The sequence below is a fragment of the Sebastes fasciatus genome, chromosome 3, assembly GCF_043250625.1.
Source record: "Sebastes fasciatus isolate fSebFas1 chromosome 3, fSebFas1.pri, whole genome shotgun sequence".
Classification (NCBI taxonomy): domain Eukaryota; kingdom Metazoa; phylum Chordata; class Actinopteri; order Perciformes; family Sebastidae; genus Sebastes; species Sebastes fasciatus.
In genome coordinates, this window is record NC_133797.1 from 3756345 (window position 1) to 3776151 (window position 19807).

The 19807-nt window shown below is 42.5% G+C and overlaps 1 protein-coding gene across 1 annotated transcript in view; it reads right to left on the reverse strand.

The window, feature by feature from the left end:
• LOC141765112 (STE20-like serine/threonine-protein kinase) overlaps positions 1-19665 on the reverse strand; it is a 36242-nt gene extending 16577 nt beyond the window's left edge. Inside the window, exons 1-8 of the mRNA XM_074631041.1 lie at positions 19402-19665; positions 16977-17141; positions 10844-10892; positions 10467-10616; positions 5157-5229; positions 4801-4995; positions 4490-4571; positions 1668-1799 (exon numbers count right to left, since the gene is read on the reverse strand). Of these exons, the coding sequence (XP_074487142.1) occupies positions 1668-1799; positions 4490-4571; positions 4801-4995; positions 5157-5229; positions 10467-10616; positions 10844-10892; positions 16977-17141; positions 19402-19569 (1014 nt within the window). The 5' untranslated portion in view covers positions 19570-19665. The remainder of the gene's footprint in view (positions 1-1667; positions 1800-4489; positions 4572-4800; positions 4996-5156; positions 5230-10466; positions 10617-10843; positions 10893-16976; positions 17142-19401) is intronic.
• Between the last annotated feature and the right edge of the window lie 142 nt (positions 19666-19807).

The following is a 19807-nucleotide window of genomic DNA, read 5'->3' on the forward strand; positions in this document are numbered from 1 at the left end:
CTACAATATTTAAATTATGTTTCTATTATTTAATTCTACAAGACTAGACCTGCATGTGAAAAACAAAAGGGATTCATTGTGAAACAATTGCGGCATAGCGCCATCTCCTGGAAAGTCTGTTCGGTTTCTGTGGTTCAGTGTCACAAGAGTTGACGGAAACTCGTGCTGTCTCCTTTTTTCGGTGGCGATATAGTAGAGCTAAAAAACTAAAACTGAAATGAATTGAGAATGAACAGCCCACTTAAGAAGTGGGAAATAACTAAAATGATTGTATTCATTATCTTGTATTATTTATAGGGCGGTCAAAGTTAACGCGATAATAACACGTAGCAGTAGGCAGAATGTTTTTGGCATCATTGGGCAAAAATTCCATAATAACCTTTCAGTATATTGTAATTCAAGTGTTCTGAGAGAAAACTAGACTTCTGCACCTCCTCATGGCTCTGTTTTCAGACTTTAGAAAATCTAGCCGGAAGACTTTGACCAATCGCAGGTCATTTCAGAGAGAGAGCGTTCCTATTGGCTGTGCTCCGGTCATGTGACTGGAACTTCGCGTTCCTTCAAGAGATTTCCCGGAGATTTCACAATGGCTGCCGTGTCACAAACTTTCTCATTTTACAGCTAAACCGTGCACTACAAGATGATTCTGAAAACATTTGAGGAGCGAAATAGGCATTACAGTAACAGAATATTGATTCATATTTGATCAGCGCTGCCTAGTTTGACCGTTTGGTCGGAGTTCGCGATTGATTGACTGCCGGCTCTCATAGACAGCAGATCTCAGATCAGCTCTGACTGGTTGTTTTCCTCCGGTCTGTGAAATCTTGCAGATGCCGTTAGGAGCACCGGAGGACACAGAGGTTCAGATTACCTGTTTCATGTACTGTCAGGATATAGCGACCGTTTTATAAAAATAACTTTTTTTAAATCATATTTGCTCCAATCTTGCCTACTTCAGCTTTAACGCAAATTAATTTTAAGGCCACTAATTTCTTTAACAGATTAAAGCAACTTGCAATTTTTTGGTTGCCTCGGGCTCAGTTTATAAGCTAAAGCAACCATGTCATACTAGCTTGTCGTGAAGGAGGTTAACTAAAGCTCCAAACTGACGCTACATTTGGGGCAATGAAAAACTGACATGGCCATTTTCAAAGGGGTCCCTTGACCTCTGACCTCCAGATCAGTGAATGTAAATGGGTTCTATGGGTACCCACGAGTCTCCCCTTTACAGACAGGCCCACTTTATGATAATCACATGCAGTTTGGGGCAAGTCATAGTCAAGTCAGCACACTGACACACTGACAGCTGTTGTTGCCTGTTGGGCTGCAGTTTGACATGGTATGATTTGAGCATATTGTTTTATGCTGAATGCAGTACCTGTGAGGGTTTCTGGACAATATCTGTCATTGATTTGTGTTGTTAATTGATTTCCAATAATACATATATACATACATTTGCATAAAGCAGCATATTTGCCCACTCCCATGTTAATAAGAGTATTAAATACTTGAGAAATTAATTTGCGATTAATCACAATTAACTATAGACAGTCATGGGATGCCCCGCTCAATGAAAACTATAAAAATGAAAATACCAAACTGCTAGCACTTTTCCCTCAACAATGCAAATTCATTTTGCACACCGGTGTCTGTAAATGTTTACACACCAGGTGAACTTCTGTGTCTTCCTCCTCTTCCTCCTCTTTGTGGTCTTCGATCTCCTCCCAAACCTCAGCCTTGGCCTCAGCTATGAGCTCCCTCACGGGCCTGCTGTTGGTCACACCGGACACAAACGAATGCTGTGCAAAAGACAAATTAAAGGAACACAATTAGAAATCTGAATTTCTTTTATATATGTTAACACCCAGTACATAGCATATGTTGGTAAACTCAATATGTCACCTGCCGCAATAAAAGCACTTCCACATAGTTGGCAGCAAAGACTGGACACCCCACAGAGAACTAATCCCATAGATTTTGAGATATAAATTGCTCACAGTATAACAGGCAGTTCTATTTAGGCTATATAAGACACAACAACCAACTTTCCTCACAATAAACACATATATCAATCTAACTTCTTTAATGCAAACAAAGATAAGACTACACACACACTGCATCCACATCTCTTGACAACCTCACCTTCTTCGGCTTAGAAATCTGCTGCACATATTCTATCGCCGGCCTGAGAATATGCAGCTTCTTTGATATCAAAACCTTCATCGGTGGCAGGCCGCTGTTTTGTATTTTCACGCCCATCGAGTCTTCCTCCGTGCAGAACAATCCCTTGCTATTTCCTCGGTGTGTGTTTATGAATGTGTCCTTACTGCTTCTCTGTAACTAAGTGGCTCTGCCTTGGTGAGCACCTTAAACCCTTAAAAAGAAAAGCCTGCGATGCTGACGTCAGCGTAGGTACAAAGGGGATGAGTGCCAGGACATGCGGTCAAGTACCTGACAGACGTGAGACTGAGCAGGTAAACAGATGTCATTTAAGAATATGCTGCTTATGCTCTGAATGGCAGCTGGTACATGGGTGTGGGATGGGGAATGAGGATTATGTCGCTGGGTAGCTACCGATATGTCAGAGCTACTGAAGTATGGGTTTACTATGCCTACTCAGACTGCTAACGTGCTCCTAGTCTCGCGATACCAGACAACTGGAGATCTCCACCTACTGAATGTCTGGTGATTACTAAATTCAAAGTTGTTGCAAGAACAGCAGGAGAACGGCTGCTAACAGACCTAAGCTGTAGAGTCTGATTGCAGCCGCGGGGAGTGGACGTTCCTGTAGAGCTTGACAGGAACGCCCACATAGATCATTGGTTTACGTAGAACAGGAACGCCCAGTCGTTGATGACTTTTTTTTGCCCGGTAACTTTATTGTTCCGTTTGTGTCAAATCAGTGGCTATGCATTTGTTTCTAAGTACGATTTAACTCACTTTCTGTCCAATTCTTAAATCATTTTACCATTATATGTGACTTTGATGAAACAAGCGGGGCAAACTATAGCTAACTAATTGCTAAGTGTTACATTAATATAGGTACTTTGAACCAATTTGATCTTAACAAAGCTAGCTAGCTTGTTAGCTTAACAAAGCTAGCTTACTATAGAAAGCAATTCAACCTCCATCGATGCTAATAATGTTATGATGCTGGTAGCGAAACGTTAATTCTCTATTTTTAGCTACATAGAACGATTTTAAAAGGAAGGAGCTGCATCTGATACTGGAGACAAATCTCAGGTATGGCTGCACTTTTTGATCTCTGACCTCCAGATCAGTGAATGTAAATGGGTTCTATGGGTACCCACGAGTCTGCCCTTTACAGACATGCCCGCTTTATGATAATCACATGCAGTTTGGGGCGAGTCATAGTCAAGTCGCAAAGATCCGACCCTCCCTCACACCCCCTGCTGCCGAGAAACTCATCCATGCCTTCATCTCCGCCCGCCTTTACTACTGCAACTCTCTCCTCTACGGCATCAGCACCACCTCCATCAACAAACTCCAACTGGTCCAGAATGCAGCTGCCCGACTCCTCACTCACACCAAATCCTGGCATCACATCACCCCAGTCCTCAAAGACCTCCACTGGCTCCCTGTCTCCCACCGGATCACCTTCAAAATCCTGACCCTCACCTACAAAGCCCTCCGCCAACTTGCCCCCCCCCTACCTCTCTGACCTCCTCTCCCCCTACCAACCCCAACGGTCCCTCAGATCCACCTCAGCTGGTCTACTTTCCACCCCCAAGTCCAACCTCCGCAGCTTTGGGGACAGATCATTCTCCAGGGCAGCTCCCAAGCTTTGGAACTCCCTCCCACAACTCATTAGACAGTCTGACTCCCTCACCCTTTTCCAGTCCCGCCTCAAGACCCATCTTTTCTCCTCTGCCTACTCCTAGCCCCCCCCCCCCCCCCTCCCCTTACCCATTTGTCTGTGTGTATGTATGAGAGTGCGCCTGTGTGTGTCGTTTGTCTGCTGTTCGTCTCACACCGTTTCCCCCCATAGTGTAAAGCGTCTTTGAGTCCTTGAAAAGCGCTATATAAGTTGAATTTATTATTATTATTATTAAGTCAGCACACTGACAGCTGTTGTTGCCTGTTGGGCTGCAGTTCGCCATATATATATATTTACATAAAGCAGCATATTTGTCCACTCCCATGATGATAAGAGTATTTAATACTTCACAAATCTCCCTTTAAGGTACATTTTGAACAGATAAAAAATGTGGGATTAATTTCTGATCAATCGTGTTTAAATATTTAAATCGATTGTGAGCTCTAATAATTATATATTTTCATTCAGTTAATCTCATTTCATTTATTGAAGTGCCTTGTTGAAGTTTACGTTTGGGCCACCAAAAATGTATTCTGGCCACCACGTTCAGGGGCTTGGTAGCCCGTGGGGCCAGTGCATAAAAATATTAGCGTCTATCCCTGACCTGAGTGAAAACATTTGCGTGAATGTTGAGAGTGGTGAGAAAGGTACCTGTAGCAGTTGCGTCGGAGTCCATCTGTTGTCCACGTGCTTGTCCAGACACCGCTTTAAGAAATCACTGAATTCTGGGGACCTAAAGGGTGGAAGTGGTGAAAAAAATAGACTTGAATATAGTCTTGTACAATTAAAAGCGTATTGCTCTTCTAGGTCAAGGATCTAGGATTCCAAAGAGTCATGGAAACTGACTGACATAAAGACAAACATCAGTGGAGTTATGCAAAACTCGATACACCGGCCATTCAAACCGGTGATCATCGCCATTGTTCCTGACAGGATCATAAGAGCTCCACGCTGTGACTCACCAGCGTGACGGCTGCATCAGGGTCGGAGGATCCGCCTTGGCTATTTTCAGCAGGACTCTCATTGGGTTCATCTCGTGATTGGGCGGCTCAATCTGTGCCAGCTCTATCAAGGTGACCCCGAGGGACCAGATATCAGCCTTGTAGTCGTATGGACGGTCCTTGGACGTCTCGCACATCACCACCTCTGGAGCCATCCTGGAAGGAAAGACATTGATAGGAGATATGGAGTTCCTGGATGTTTATTCTGTGTTGTGCAAGAAAGGCAAAACTGAACTAGTTTAATTTCTTTCATCAAGAATGGCAAAAAGAGTTTTTACTGACTATGAAAAACATGTTTCATTTTACATTGCACTCACCAGTAAGGCGTTCCAATGAAAGAGTCTCTCCTCTGCAGGGTTTTGGTGTTTTTGGCAGACACACCAAAGTCAGCTGGAAGACATGTGACAAACAAAAAACATTTGCCGGAGGAACACCACTGTCATCATTTATTTTCCAAATGTAGCCACACATACCAAGTACAAAAATGAAAAACTGTGCGCTTGAGCAGCACAATCGCTAATCTCTTCAGTGCATGAGATTAACACAAAATAACACAGCCAGCCCAAGAAACCATATCAGTGGTAGACTGGGACTGAAACTCAGCCTGGGACTTTGAGATGGAGGAAAGTGGAACGTATTTTGGCAGTTTTCACCCCAGCTGCCACCCCTGTTTTTGACAATCTCATAGAGTGCTACAGGACGGAGTCCTAAAACCTGGAAATGAGTTAGCATTTTAGCACTTCCGGTTCCCTCGTCTGGAAGTCAATGGGATTTTTCAATGAGGTTTTAGTTAGATGCCTGAAATAAGGTCTGTAATTAACATAACCTTAAGAGATTTTAACGTTTTGTTTGATGACATAAAATACATCCATAAATACCCCACTCGTGAATTTTGAAGCTTTAACGTGTCTTAAAAAAGGCGGTTGCTAACAAGTGGCTAAATGAGACTACTAAACGTCATCACGCCGACTCGTCCGCCTTTACAGCCTCGTTGTGTATACTCGCGCTGATGCGACCGTGGTGTAGCTTGTTTATAGCCTAACGTTAGCTTTTTACTTCTGGCGATTGCATTCACACTTCAAAAATCATAAAAGTGGTGTTCATTTGTTTTTTGTCGAGGGAACCATGGCGATGCTAACTTCCTGGTTGGCCTACAAAAATACGTCATCCCTGGAGCACTCTACCAATAAACAAATTAAGAAACGAAACTCCGATGTCTGAGTGCAAGTGAATGCAGCTGCCGCTCTGTTTTTTACCTGCCCCCCAGCAGCTTTCTGTGTGGCTGAGACCGAAAGATGCAGATGGATAGTTGTGGGTTGTTTGTTTAGTAATACTAAGTGGTTTGATTGTGTGCGTCAGATTTCAACAAAAACGAGGAACAGTACAAACTGGGAGGGGCCACTCATATCCCTCAATATTGAAAGTATTAGATTGGCCCAGTCTGACAGGAAGCGCTCCGCTCTGCGCTGTCTGCGGCTGCAAGAGCCGGGCTGGGCCATGCCGGGAATGTACATTTAAACTTGTTAAAACTCAATAAAGATCTTTATTTACAAAAAAAAAATAAAGACCGGTCCACCGCGAAAATTCCCGAGCTACCCTATAGCCAATCCATAAGGTGCTATAACTAGGAATGCACCGATACCGATACCAGTATCGGGTCCGATACTGTGCTCATGTAATCGTACTCGTACTCGCAAAACGGCTCCGATACAACGGCACCGACACAACTTTACGGTGGTGCGCCCGACCTCGCTGGGCTGGGATCCCACCTCAGTTCGCCACTGGGTCTTGCTTGCACCCTCTGACTTGCGCGTGCATTAGACTCCTTGGTCCGTGTTTGAAGACGGGTCGGGTGGGTATCCGACATCGCCGCAGACCCCTGGTGCCTTTTACGTGGGCCGAGCCCCGATCTGGCGGCACGACGCGGTTGGGGGCGCACTGACGACAGTCCGCCCCGGTCGACATTCGGGGAGAGAGGGCGCAACGAGCCCTTTGTCCACGTTGCGGCGAGGTCCGGGCGGGGAGCGCTGTAAAGCTGTGGCAGCGAGCAACCTTCGCCCAGAGCCTTTCAAAGTCGACCTAAAGCCTGTCGCGGCGCACCGCCTCGTGTGTGGGATTCCCCAGCCAACCGTGTGTCGCTCACACCCTCCAGCTGGCTGTTATCGAGGGTCTTTTGGCACAGAGAAGTACTCGTATCGGTGAGTACCCAAATGTAAGTACTTGTACTTGTACTTGATCTGAAAAGAAGTGGTATCGGTGCATCCCTAGTTATAACATTGAATATATAAATTTGCATGACGGCATTCTGCCTCGTCTGTGTGGCGTGTGAGTAACGGCTCAGCAGGCACAGGCACCTCTGTGTGTGTTACATCACTGGACAAAATGCTTGTTGTGTGTTCTTTCACTGAGCTTGTTTTATCCACCAGCAGTGACTCACAACTCACTGATTAAGCTACGTAACTGCATCTGCTTTGGATACATGTTTGTTTACACACTGAGTGGTAGGTCCAAACTATTGCTATTGTGCATAACGGTCACTGATTCATATGATGTCTGCGATGGCCACGCAACAGTAAGACTGTACAGTATAAGTCAAATTGAATTTCTTTTACAGGCGCATTCCTCTGATTTCACACATCAAGTTCAGTATACTGAATCTATACAGCCTGGGAGAACAGTTGTACAATGTCTTATATTATGTTCCTTTTGACAGTACAAAGGCTCAGAATGTCCAACGGGGTTCTTAAATTCAAGAAAGACTGACACTTTCTTCTATCCATTCAAATACAGACATGTGTCCTTTGTTAAAAAAACAGGGGAAATATAGACAAAAAATTAAAAATCCGTTTAACACCTCAGGGCTCAACAGTAAGGATTGCGTGCTTGCCCGAGGCAAGTTAAATGCCAAGTCAGGCTAGTAAATCTAGCAACTCAATTGCCCAATCAGGCAAGTAGGAAAAAATAATAAAACACATTGTTTTTTTCCGGAGCTGATGATGGAAGTTATGGAGGACGGAACCTGCCAAAATCAAAAATAAATCAATAAATGACTCGATAAATAAATAAATCATTAAAGATAGCCATTAATTAATTGATAAAATGAGACATAAATTTATATTTCTGTCTTAATTGCTTCTTTATTTATGCATCTTTGTATTTATACCCTTATTTATTTACTCTTCTGTTGTATGGATGTATGTATTTATTTATTTCCCAAAAGTTTTGGGAAATAAATAAGGGGTGAAATGCAAAGGGAAAATAAATATAAAATAAATGCAAAAATAAATAAATACATTTAAAAATGAATAAAAATAAATACATAAATAAATAAAAGGGAAAACTAAACACAAGAGTAAATAAATAAGGAAATTAATACAAAGATAAATTAATAAAGAAGCAAATTAAAACAAAATGTCAAGTTTTATCAATTAATTAATGGCTACATTTATTTTTTCTATTAATTTTTGCTACATTTAATGACATTTATTTATTTACTTATTGATTTATTTATTTTATTTTGGCAGGTTCCATTTCCATAGGGAAGTAGTTAAGGACTAAGCTATCTCACTTCCAGAAGGCATCTCTGTTGAGAGATGCACGTGCAATACCGATCGGGTGCTCACGAGAAAATGTCGGCGGGTAAAGACAATGTTTAGGGGCTGAAGCGCAAGTGAGCATTTCAATTATCCTGGAAACTGGAGTTTAGTTGGGTGGTGTAAGAGGATGTAGGCGAAACTCCAGATTAATTTACTTAATTAAAGATTAAACATGAAAATTAACTTTGGTCTTTGTTGTTATTTGATAACCACTAATTAATGAAACAATTAGTATAGGGCCAAGTAAAAATGTACTTTGGGCAAGTAGATTTCTGACCCACTTGTCTGGTCAAAAACATTAATGTCGAACCCTGCCCCTGGTCTAATGAAAGATGCTGTTACATTATGGGAAATAAGTGGTAAGGTATAGACCTGTGCTTGAGACAAGAAGTCAGTATCTCAGGCTCTGCTGTTTCGATACTGATGTCTGGTTTTAAAATGACATTTCTACTTAATATTCTATCATGTATTATTACTGGTGGGAAGAACTATACAAACAAAACAGAAATTTGACATGAAAGCTGCCATATTTACTTGCCATTTTCAGTTTACTACAACTTGGGCGTCATTCTGGAAATCTTAGAGCGAAAAAAGTCACCACATTTGTTCTTACAACTGTTTCACATTCATAGAGTGTAATGTCATGAGAAGGATCATGTGAACTTGTAAGCTTCTTGCATTTAACAGAGAGTGTGGCAAATGCCAAAGTTGTTTTTCTGATCCATACGATACCGCATGATACCTCGACTCTACACCGTGTTTCTGGTAGAGAGACCTGTGTGTAAATGATGAAAACCAACACCCAACTTAGGTAACTGAACCTAACCGTGTATTTGGCCTGCATGTATGAAAGTGGCTATAAATGGACGGTATCACTAGCTGTACAGCACATTCCTGTGCCATTTCCAGCAGTTAAAACATGAGAAAACACAAGATAAATACATGAAGACTATGGCGTAAGGCACAGAGCCTACATTGCTAGACTGTGAACTCATTTTTAGTTTTTCCCCTAGAAAAGTAAAAGAAAAAAAAAATGCATAACTTAACCAGGAAAAATGTACTTGCAAGACAATTCACCTTAGATCTTAACATTCTACTATATCCTGTATATGTATAGACCCTTATTGTGTCGACGTCATGATTACATCACAGTGTAAGCTGGAGGCACAACGAAGAAAAGACCGGAGGCTAACACTAGCAGTGGGCTAAAGTTGGACATATAAAATGTCATCTTGCTGTGTTGTTGGGTGACAGAATTGAGTATATCGCATACATTTGAGATGACAAACTGTGATTCGAGGCTCTAGCGAGCTACAATATTGGCAAAATATTTCAGAGATGGGGAGTAAATGTTGCTAATATTTAGCCTGCTGCTACGGTTAGCAGAAGGCTAAACTATTAGCAGCCATTTCTCTCCATCTCTCAAACGCTTCGCCGATATTGTTCGACTCTCTTTTTGACTGACTTTACAGAAGGATAGTTAACTATAGGCATCCAAAGATTTATATGCCCTCAATTTATCTTTAGAGCGCTGCCCTTGGCCACCAGTGTTACTTTGCTGGATCCGAACTAACCCTTTAAAACACCAAAGTCACGCAATAACACAAACAAACTAACCGATCGAGGCAGCGGTAGACCAGCAACTCCCATGTTCTGTGAGGTCAAATTACAGTTATTTTCAAAGGAGTCTGGTGGCTTTGAGGAGAGCATAGATAACAGCTTCAGTTCCCCATCGGAAAGGGCTGTCTGACGTTAAGGTAAAACTGTGAAAATATTCTAAATATAGTGTACTCTTAAACTGATATTGATTTTTTTTAGGTGATTAAAAGGCGTTTTGCTGCTGGCCCCGTTCACAGCGGTACATTGCTTTGCTCCCGTGCTGGTGCACCTGTCAGCTTCTCCGAACTGTGGGCGTGCCGACCGCCGTTTACTGTAGGTAATACACTGACTGTGGATAAGCACCGCATACAACCCCATTTAAAAAAAAATCCCAACTACCACTTTAACAGCTGGATTTAACTGTGCCCTTACCCAGCTTGACGTCACCGTCCAGCGTGAGGAGGATGTTGCCGGCCTTCAGGTCTCTGTGGATGATATTGTTGTCGTGGAGGTAGACGAGGGCCTGCAAAGTCTGCTTACACACCACCCGGATCTGAGGCTCTGTCAGGGCTCTCTCCAGTTCTACAGGGGATCACGCAAACACATGCTTAGAATGCCTGACCGTGGATAAGTGGGTTAAGTTACATTCATTGTATTGATGATTGAAGAATGTTAATGTCTAGGTGGTCTACAGAGGTCTTTAGATGTCTGATATTGGCCTTTTTTCACTTTGCTGTTTAGTGGCTGCTTTGTGAACGGTTTCCTTTTTGACTTTACAACCTGTATGCAAAGTGGAAATGCTGACTCACCTAGCATGACTGCATCCACAGCCCCTCCTGCACAGAACTCAATGAGGATCTGCCGACAAGGGGAAAAAGGAAGAGTCAATTTTTTTTGAACACTTGCAACACACTTGTTTCTGTAAAACAGCATGCATCAAATAGTCTTTATTAAAGAAGCAGTAGCCAGAATATTTTTGGCATCATTGGGCAAAAAATAACATAATAACGTTTCGGCATATTGTAATTCAAGTGTTCTGAGAGATAACTAGACTTCTGCACCTCCTCATGGCTCTGTTTTCAGGCTTTAGAAAATCTAGCCTGTGACAGTCATTTCAGAGAGAGAGCGTTCCTATTGGCTGTTCATTGGCTGTTCAACGGAGGCAGCTGTCAATCACTTAGGAACTCCGATCAAACGGTCAAACTAGGCAGCGCTGATCAAATATGAATCAATATTCTGTTACTGTAATGCCTATTTCTCTCCTCAAAACCAGAAAGTGTGCTCTGGCTGATGGGCGGTGCTTGGTATTTCCTCAAGCTGATCTCAACATGGCTGCCGGGTCACAATCTTTCTCATTTTACAGCTAAACAGTACACTACAAGATGATTCTGAAAACATTTTACGCGAAAAATAGGCATTACAGTAATAGAATATTGATTCATATTTGATCAGCGCTGCCTAGTTTGACCGTTTGATCAGAGTTTTCGAGTGATTGACAGCTGCTCAGACACGACAAGGCTCTAGCTCGGCTCTGAATGGTTGTTTTCCTCCGGTCTGTGGAGTCTTGCAGATGCCATTAGGAGCACCGGAGGACACAGAGGAACATGATTTTTTTTCAGATAACCCGTCTCATGCACTACTGTCAGGATATAGTGACTGTTTTATAAAAATAACTTTTTTTAAAATCATATTTGCTCCAACTTGCCTACTGCTGCTTTAAGTGTTCATTATTTAGAGATTAGCAATGACCTATGCAACAAAAATGTCAAACAGAGGTGAGCGCACGCAGGCCATTCATGAGGCAGTAGTGCTCTGGTTGAACACAGTGACCTGTCAAATCTATAGTGAGGGTCTGGAAGGTTCTCAAATTCAGAGAGAAATGTTCGCCATTTAGTCTGCTGGAATATGCGCTGTATACAAACACTACTCAAAGGGACTCATCATCACGTACCCTAACTACTAACTTGATGAAGGCAATTTGAGAATGAACCTCCAACCAGCCCGCGTGAATGAAACGCTGAGCCCTTAAAGGCTTTCAGGAGCTTTCAGTATGGCTGTTGACATAAGAGGATTGGCCCAGTTGGGGCCACATTGTGGAAAAGGTTTCACACAGCTGCTAACTAGCTATATTGTCAGACCGCAGCCTGATTCTGTAAATAGGATTAAAGTTTCTATGGACACAGCACTTCAGGCAGGGTGAGTATGATTATGGCAGGGGTTAAGGTAAAGCATCTGGAGTGTCTTTATTAAGCTTAAACAGAAGGCTAGCCTTATAGCATTATGTCGACTCTGAGATTTTGGAGAACGTTTGGCCAAATGTCACACATTAAAGAAGAGGAAGTGAAGCCGCAATTGTGCAATTTTGTAACCATTGAGAAACTAATTGTGGTTGATACGTTGGTTAAGGCCCTACGTGACAGGGTCAGCCTGCATTTAAAATAACAAGTGACAAAATCTTCAAAGAGCCTATTTCCTAAAAAAAGACTAAGTAACTTTTCACCAAGGTTCAATGGCATTCCATTATTCAGTTGAGCTTTTCAAGACTGTTCTACTTACAACAACAAAGCCCTTACAAGACATACAATGCCTGAAGTCTCAGAACAGTCTTGGCTATTCAACACACACCATTCTAATGTTTCTCTGTAGGCGAGCTGTTGTTTTAATGGCTCTGCTGTCGTACAATGGCCCCCACAGTGGTTTTTCAGAGTGGCAGCAGGCAGAGAGGAACCAGAGGCCAGGGCCGTGGCTTCCTCTCTCACACTTGTTTATTTGACACACACACAAATGCATGGAGAAGTGTGCGCCCACATATCTTCTAATCCATTCATGTGGCACATAGAGGGAGGTTGTGAGACTGTATGTGATCTCACCTACATGTTTAAGGCATAAAGGGATGGAAAATAATGATAACACCGCAGCCCGGGGGTCATCATCTACATTTTTTCAAGGGCCCGGATTTTTTGTGTCTGAGCAGACACTGTTGGGAACGGACTTTCAAATAAAAAAATTAATTTATTTAGGCCTAATTAGCCCATCATTACCTCCGCCAAGGCCTGAGGTAATGTTTTCACCGGCGTTGGTCTGTCTGTCTGTCTGTCTGTTAGCAGGATTACTCCAAAAGTTATTGATGGATTTCAATGACATTTTTTGGAGGGGTGGGGTGTGGCACAATGAACAATCCATTACATTTTGGTGGCAAGCCGTATCATGATCCAGATTCAGGAATTTTTTTCTAAGGATTCCGATCAGCCCGAGCATTAACACCACAGGGTATAACACATGCACAGTGTAACTGATGACTCGTGACCCCGCCTCCTTCCTTCTTCGAGCAGAGAGATACGTGTGTGGATGTGTGGCAAGAGATCGAGGTGCGGTAGCTGCATGCCGTCCGCGGTGAGATAGAAAAAAGCGGTAGATGATGGGATGAGAGACAACGTAGTGTAATGTTATTCAGACATAACAAGGCTGCTGAATGAGAGAGGCATCCGCCGATACGTTACACGGAAACACACCGTGTTAATAATAAGCCGAACACCTCACCGTACTGCCAGCTGTGAGCTGTGATCTGTTTTTAAAGTCAGGCACCTTGACTGATGTCTGCGCTCTCCGAGTGCCATTCTAGTTGTTTAATATTTTCACTTTTTAGGCGATCTGAATTAAACCAATTTTCTTCCTTTTCTTGACAAGTTTTGTTATTATGAGTCATTGTTACTGTGCATGGGGAAAAAAATAAAATGAAATGATAAATAAGAGCTATGACTTTGTCCCCATTCTTACATGAAGATATGCCACAACTCGCATTCCATTTATTAAAGACGGGCATTCATTTCAGCTTCACCTAACCTGATTCCTGCATCGGGTTGTGTAGGCTACTCACTAAAGGCCTTTACACACTGGGGGGCGTGACGCATTAAAGGACACGAGAATGCAAAATACTCCCCTGCGAATATTATATGTCTAGGGCTTTTATTGGGAAAGGTAAGAACGGAAGGAGTGGATCTAGTCTGTGCTGCCTTTGTCAAAGTTGAAGGGAGTGATACAATTTGCCCATCTTGGTTCGAATTATGAACAGCTGTATCCATCTATGCTCTCTTCAACGACACCAGACTCCTTTGAAAATAACTGTAATTTTACCTTGTAGAACACGGGAGTTGCTGGTATACCACAACCTCGATCAGTTAGTTTGTTTGTGTTATTGTGTGACTCTGGTGAATCCGAACTAACCTTTTAAAACACTAATGTGACACAATTACACAAACAAACGAACCGATCGAGGCAGCGGTAGACCAGCAACTCCCATGTTCTGCGAGGTAAAATTACAGTTATTTTCAAAAGGAGTCTGGTGGCTTTGAAGAGAGCATAGATACGTGCTGAATAAATGACACGAAAATGCTAAATAGTCCCCTTCGAATATTACATGTCTAGGGCTTTTATTGTGAAAGGTAAGAAGGGAAGGAGTGAATCTGGTCTGCGTTGTCTTTGTCAAAGTTGAAAGGAGTAATACAATTTACCATCTTGGTTTGGATTACGAAGCCTCCGTGTTGTTTTTTTATAATCCTTATAAATATAGGCGCAACTCAACCTGTTTCGCACAACGTACGAGCCACCAGTTGACGGTGTGACCAGTTGACGGATCAGTTCACTGATCCAGAACCTAGAAACTGTTGCTGTGCAGCTGAAATTGTAGCGCAAACAGCAAAAGAGAAAAAAAAAGATCAACAGGTGATGCAATTTAGAATGCAGTTATAAAGTAAGTCACCTCCCAAACCTTGTGGGATTATGTGGAATAAAGCCTTTCACCTCCAGGAGGAAATGTCCTGGACAGACAACTCTCTCCTCTTTGCACGAACAGGTGCCGCACAGGCTGAGATAAAAATCAACAGACAGCCTCCATCAGGCTGTGGCCATTGTTCAGAGGACAATGGGGAGGAAAAGGGCCGTGCACTGAAATGAAATACTCAGGTAATCACGGGAGTTTATGACGACCTGACTGTCTTTTTAGATGCTTGTATATTGACTCACATGAGTCTTTACCATGGTGATTGTGTTATTGGCGTAGCATGGGTAGATATTCTACAGGGAGAATGAGATAGGAAAGAGAAAGCCTTGAATTACTGGGTCGGACCAACCTGTAATCTACCTCAGGCACTGAGTTCCTCACACACACTGTTCATCTATTCATGAACACTTCCCTAACGTTTAGGCCCTGGGTATCATGTGTATACGGACACAGGTTTGCTCCAGGGCCAAGGCAAAAGAAGTATATCTACACAACTAGTCATTACTCACTGGAGCCCGCCCAACACTGATGCTCCGATGGTGTGACACCTAAAATTCAGACTTTGTGTTGCAAGGAATAGACAAACTTGTGGTAGATTAACAGATGACCAAATATACATGTTTCTGTTTGAAAAAAGGGCTTCAGTGAAGAAAAAAAGGCATTTAAATCCAGGCTCATATCACAAGCGGATGGATTATAAACTGGTATGATGATTAACAGCTCTAAAAGCTGCTTGTATCTGCTGCTCAGGTGAACTTTGACCTCAAATTTTGATAACAATACTACAGTAGTCAAGGAAGTTGCATAAAGCCTTGCAATAATAGTACAGTGATGCAGATTAAAGACATAGTTTTGAGGGTCCACGCTGAGCCCATGTTTCTATTACCATACATCAGACCGGCAATACGTCATCCAGAGTAGGCTCTCACCCTGTGTCCCTCATAGACGGAAACAGAGTAAACAGAAGAAGTTGAAAAATGTCTACTATGTCAAACTTCTACTTTAAACAATCCGGTAATAGTAATAACGCTACGCCGAAGAGTTGCTGTGTAGGTGGTGGCACCAACAATAAATCCAGAAACGCTGATCTCCGATCTGTTCCCCTGCCGTGTGCTAAAAAAGATCTAATAGAGGAGCTTTATGGCTCGAAGCTATAGACCAGACCAGCATGGCGTCATCGCCGAGGCTACGCTCCCTTTTGGGGGAAAGAAACTCGCCGTCACAGGAGAGAAAATGGAAAATGACAAATAGCTGTTGTGTAGCTGGTTAACCGAGGCTTTCACACTGAGATTTGAGGCACATACGATACGTTGATATTCACTGTCAGTGTGCTAAATGGCTAAATGATGCTGGTGACGGTGACTAGCATGGCTAGCTAACGTTAGCTTGAGTGGGAGGCTGCTGCAGTAATACAGTCATACATTAACGTTAAAGCAGCATCAGACTGTCGTCTCCAACTAAATCTCAGCCTATAGATCAAACAGTTGGCTGTTAACACGTTGGTTATTTACAGACAACAGTCAGCCAACGGGATTCAATCAGATATGTAGAGATGTCTGGATAAACAATATCAGTCCACTGTGTTGGACGGGGGAAGACTGAAGGGACATGACGGCGATCAACCTTCATTTATTAACGTACGAACGCTCAGATTCAGGCAAGATCGCAAAATAATTATTAGACATGTGTATAAAACAAACGTTTGTATAACAAGAGATGAATGCATATGGATTTGTCAAAATTACAATCCAAACATACATCAAATAGCATTGACATCTATGGGATCTTTTCTCTCCCCCAAAAGGGGCCGGGCCCTGAATTTTTGCATAGTACCCTTATGTGCCGGTCTGATGTATGTCAACTGGAATACAGAACTTGCAAAAAGGACTCAATGAAACAGTATTTCTTCTGTGATATTAGAGAGCAGATTTACTGTGGGTGGGCTACTACTACAATATTCGCTCTCTGTTTTTTGTCCAAGTTTTTGAAGCACATCCTGCACCGCTAACACCATTGATTGTATAATCCATCATCACACCAAGATCGGAAGCTTTGTTAAATCAAACTGCTGTATTTAGGTCCGTATGATCCCCTGCTTGGGTGGTAATACAGAGGAAACACCGATGACATTGTCTCTCCAGAGAGCTCTTCCTTCTACTCACCCAGAGTTTGTCCTCATAATAGAAAGCGTCGAGCAGTTTGACAATGTTTTCATGGTCGCAGGAGGCCAGGATGTCAATCTCCACCATGTAGTCCTCCAACTCCTCCTCGGTCTTTGTGTCAATAACTTTGGCTGCAGCTAGAATTCTCGTCTGTTTGTTTTGAGCCTGTAGGATGAGAATGTTATTAGACTGTTGTATCGTCAAGGTGCAGTTATTCGGGTCACAGTCTTAAATCTTGGTCATCTTGTACTCTGATCTAGTTCAGAAAATGTGTGTTTCTTCTCATTTTACTGCTCCGGATGAACAACCGTAATCTTAAAGGCTAGACTAAAAAGGTCAAACTTGGTTTATGTTGGACTTTAAAGTTGTCTCGACCTCAGACCTGCAACAAACACCTCACACAACCAGATCTAAAAACAACAAATAAACACCGTCTGCTTTGCTGTGGGTCTGAGTAAATTAGCAGAACATGTTAAAGTGGAAATTTCTCCTGTTTGTTTTGGCACCTCTGCAGGCAGGATGTGCTCAATGAAGTCGCCGCTGCGATATGGGATGCAGCTACTTCCTGATGACCTGCCTGTGTTCCGCATTCAGACATGCAGGCCATTTAAAATAATATAACCCCCCCATAATCTACTCATCAGTACTGAAGCAGACAGCTTGTATTTCACTATGAATCAATAGAGTAATGTGGACTATCCCAGTGATGCATCAGTGCAGTGGGGCATTACAACTGGCCTCAATGGCCTAAAGCCCAGACATATACACATAACACTGCAATTTACTATTTGTAGATCTCCTTCAGCTTAACTCTGGAATGCCACCGTCAGTGGGACAAACATGAACTGATTCCATGGAATCACAATGATAAAAGATCTGTTTTGATACTTTTTACTGTGGCTCAGGGGTAGAGCGGGTTGTCCACCAATCAGAAGATCAGCGGTTCAATCCCCAGCAGTATCCCTGTAGTGTAAAGCGCTTTGAGTGGTCAGAAGACTAGAAAGGCGCTATATAAATGCAAGTCCATTAACCATTTAAAGGTCCCATATCGTGCTCATTTTCAGGTTCATACTTGTATTTTGGGTTTCTACTACAACATGTTTACATGCTTTAATGTTTAAAAAAAACTTTATTTTCCTCATACCGTCTGCTTGAATATACCTGTATTTACCCTCTGTCTGAAACGCTTCGTTTTAGTGCATTTCAATGGAATTGCAACAGAATTGCTTTGCTAAGCCTGCTTGGGTCCATGTTTACTTCCTGTCAGCTGATTCATTCAGTCATTCACATACACTGCAACAGGAAATAAACTGGGACTCATTTAGAATGTTTACGTTTAAAACTGTGAAATTGTCTAAATATTGTAATTTGTGACATCACAAATGGACAGAAATCCTAACGGCTTGTTTCAAAAGCTCAGTTTCCGAATACGGGCTGTGTGTATTTCTCTGTGGATTTAGCGTTTCGATACTTTCACAGTATTTATATAGGACTTATACCTGCTTTATAATATATAAGCCATAAATTGTCACTTTTTACAATATGGGACCTTTAACAGTAGGTCTTACTCACGTGAGACCTACTGTTGGAATGCTGGGAAATTGGCAACCTGTGACTGAATCGTTGTGCAATAAGATTAGGCTTAATATAAGTATGACACAAAGTAAGACCGGCTTGAAATCTTGGGTGAGTCCAACTATTTCAAAGTGTCCCAAAAATAGCATTTGGCAACAAAGAACAAAACAGAGCATGTAAACGGCGTCATTAGCCACAGACTTCCTGGTATTAGACTTGGTAGAGCCCTCCTGTGTGATACAATTTACTGTCACTCATGCAAATGAAGCTTCTGGCTGTATTGGGGTCAACCCAAACAATGGCACTATTAAAGTGATGACAAGGGGGTTGCTTTGACATCGGGTCAGCTTTCTGAAAACGCAAAAGGGGGAATTATTTGGCTGGCTTGTTGGAGCTTCTAAGATATAATCCACCAGCATGATACTGCTTGGGAAATGTCACATTTCTGACTGGCCATATCTGGATGTAAATGACAAAGATAATGTTGACTTTGGCATTTTCTCAGCTTTACTTGCCATTGAGACCGCTTAGTCTGTTTCCAACAATCAATGGATTTGATGACATTTGGATGGTCTGTCACATGTAAACAAACCTCACAGAGGGGGGGTTAAGACAAGTATGTTGGAGAGAGAGGGACCTCAGCAGTCATATTTGACCCCAGCTCTGCCATAGTGCTGCTGGTGTACAGGTTAGAAGATGGTGGGTGGGTCAAAAGCAATACAAGCTGAGGTGACACTGCTGGTACCTTATCTCATCAGGCTTCAAACAGAGGATTGATGGGTACAGATAAATAGAGGAAAGGCCACTCTCTACATAGAGCAGCTCTGAAGGAGACATTTCCTTGAATTACCTTGAACACTTTTCCAAAGGCTCCATCTCCCAGTTCACCGATGATGTCCCAGACTTCCTCTGGATTCTCATCTCTGCGCACGTGTTCATACTGTTTCTTCTTCTTCTCAGATCCCAGTTTAAAGATTTTACGGAAATTAAAGAATGACATAGTGAACCCTGAAGTCATTCAAATCCAAAGTTGACAAAGGAATTCAACTTTAAAACGCCAAAGTAGTGTCGGTTTCCTTCAGCATAAGTCTGTAGACTGATATGTGTCCCGTTAGTTATTAATATCCGCTCAGAGGAGTGGCGTTAGGATCAGAACCTCTCCGAGCCTGTGACACGGTTCTGGCCGGTCCAGAGAATAACGTCAGCTCTTTCTCTCAGGGTCATTGTTAACCCCTCAATGAATAGCTAACGGTTTA